Source organism: Mus pahari, chromosome 13 (assembly GCF_900095145.1).
Source record: "Mus pahari chromosome 13, PAHARI_EIJ_v1.1, whole genome shotgun sequence".
NCBI classification, from domain to species: domain Eukaryota; kingdom Metazoa; phylum Chordata; class Mammalia; order Rodentia; family Muridae; genus Mus; species Mus pahari.
This window is the reverse complement of record NC_034602.1, coordinates 30699339-30700752: the sequence shown is the minus strand read 5'-3', so window position 1 is coordinate 30700752 and position 1414 is coordinate 30699339. Positions and strand designations below refer to the sequence as shown.

Sequence of the window (1414 nt, the reverse complement as noted above, 5' to 3'; positions counted from 1 at the left end):
AATCAGTGGGGTGCGGAGCATCACAGAGGGAAGACTGACTTGCCCCAGGAGCAGCGCCGGCAACGGATTGGACAGGCTACAGCAACCTTGCGGTGCTCCTGGAGTTAATCTGGCCGCCAGCTCAGGACTCGGGGCATCCTGGACGCTCAGGGACCACAAAAGAGTAGCTTGCTCTGGAGACTGGGAGGAGGGGTGCCCCTTAGCTCTTGCATTTGGGGTTCTCGGGCAGAAAGGCGCGCCTCGGCTGCGCATGCTCAGTGCACGGTAGGGATGGCCCGGAAAGGCTGAAAGTTTGGGCGGCGGGTCCAAGCTCCTCCCTTTGCTCGGGAGCAGCGGGAAAGGGTACAGAGGCGCGGAGCTGGCGGGCGGCGGGATGCGGCGGGTCACCCGCCTGAGCCCCCCATGACCTGCACTAAAGATGCGCGGCTGCAGCTGGGCCGGGAAGCCCTGCAAGCGGCGCCTACGCTGCTGGTCCCCGCGGTGCTACTGGGTGGCGTTCTCGGCCTAGGCCTTGGCTTGTGGCTTGGCTGTCGCGCGAGCCACTTGCGCGCGCGGCTCCAGGTGGGTCCCAGCGCGACCGGGAGGGTTGAGCGCCGTCCTCCTCCCGTGGCGACCTGGGCTGCATTCCCTGAACCCGCAGCTTTGCGTCTCCTGACTGCGATTACGACTGCGTGCAACCTCTTGCTCCAGGAGCATCAGGACTTTCTGAGGAAGGGGGAGGAGGGATAGAGTGACTGGCTAGAGAGCATTGGCCTGGGGGCCTCAAAAAGATAGTCGCCCAAAAGCCCTTCTGGGCCACAGTGCCCTCTGGTGTAGTTAGAAGATTGGACATGATCTCAGCCGATGCACCCAACTCAGTATGGGGACAGAGAAGGATTAGTGTGTGCACCCGAATGCCCACTCCCTCTTTCTTGCTTTGGAGCTGCCAGACATCCTCTGGGAGTGGGCTAAGGACTTTCTGTCAGATGAAACTGGCCTGGGGCCTTGAATGCACAACGGTGAGCAGGAAAGACATTTCCAGTTAGCATTTGGGTAGAACGCAGCAAAGTGGGTGCTGTGGTGGAGTAGAAAGAGGCTAGAGTTTCTTGAGAGGTGTCTGTTCCAGACACTGAGCCTGGCCCTCTGCCCAAGGCTCTGTCTGCCCTAGGCTCTGAACTCTCCCATGTGTGGCCTCATTTTGCAAATGCTGAAAGTGAGGCAAAGGTTTAAGCAGCCTAGCAAGGCAACAAGCATATGCGGGGTGGGGCGGGGGGGGGGGAAAGCAATGCTCGGACTGGCAACTGTGTAAATGTTCAGGGAGGGTCCTAGCACAGACGAAGAGACATCTGATTAGTTGTGGAAAGATCCATTGGGCACTCTGGCTTCTGGCAGTTCTGATTCTTCCAGATTTCCTCTGTTGTGCGGAGGAATTGGC

General features: G+C 59.5%; 1 protein-coding gene across 4 annotated transcripts in view; it reads left to right on the top strand.

Annotated features, from left to right (window-relative positions):
* Positions 1-271: 271 nt before the first annotated feature.
* Evc (EvC ciliary complex subunit 1) overlaps positions 272-1414 on the top strand; it is a 38842-nt gene continuing 37699 nt past the window's right edge. For 3 of the 4 annotated variants that reach the window (XM_029545423.1, XM_021210863.2, XM_029545424.1), the window contains exon 1: positions 272-561. In XM_029545423.1, coding sequence (XP_029401283.1) covers positions 403-561 — 159 coding nt within the window. In that variant the 5' untranslated portion in view covers positions 272-402. The remainder of the gene's footprint in view (positions 562-1414) is intronic. The other variant, XM_021210864.2, reaches the window with a different exon arrangement.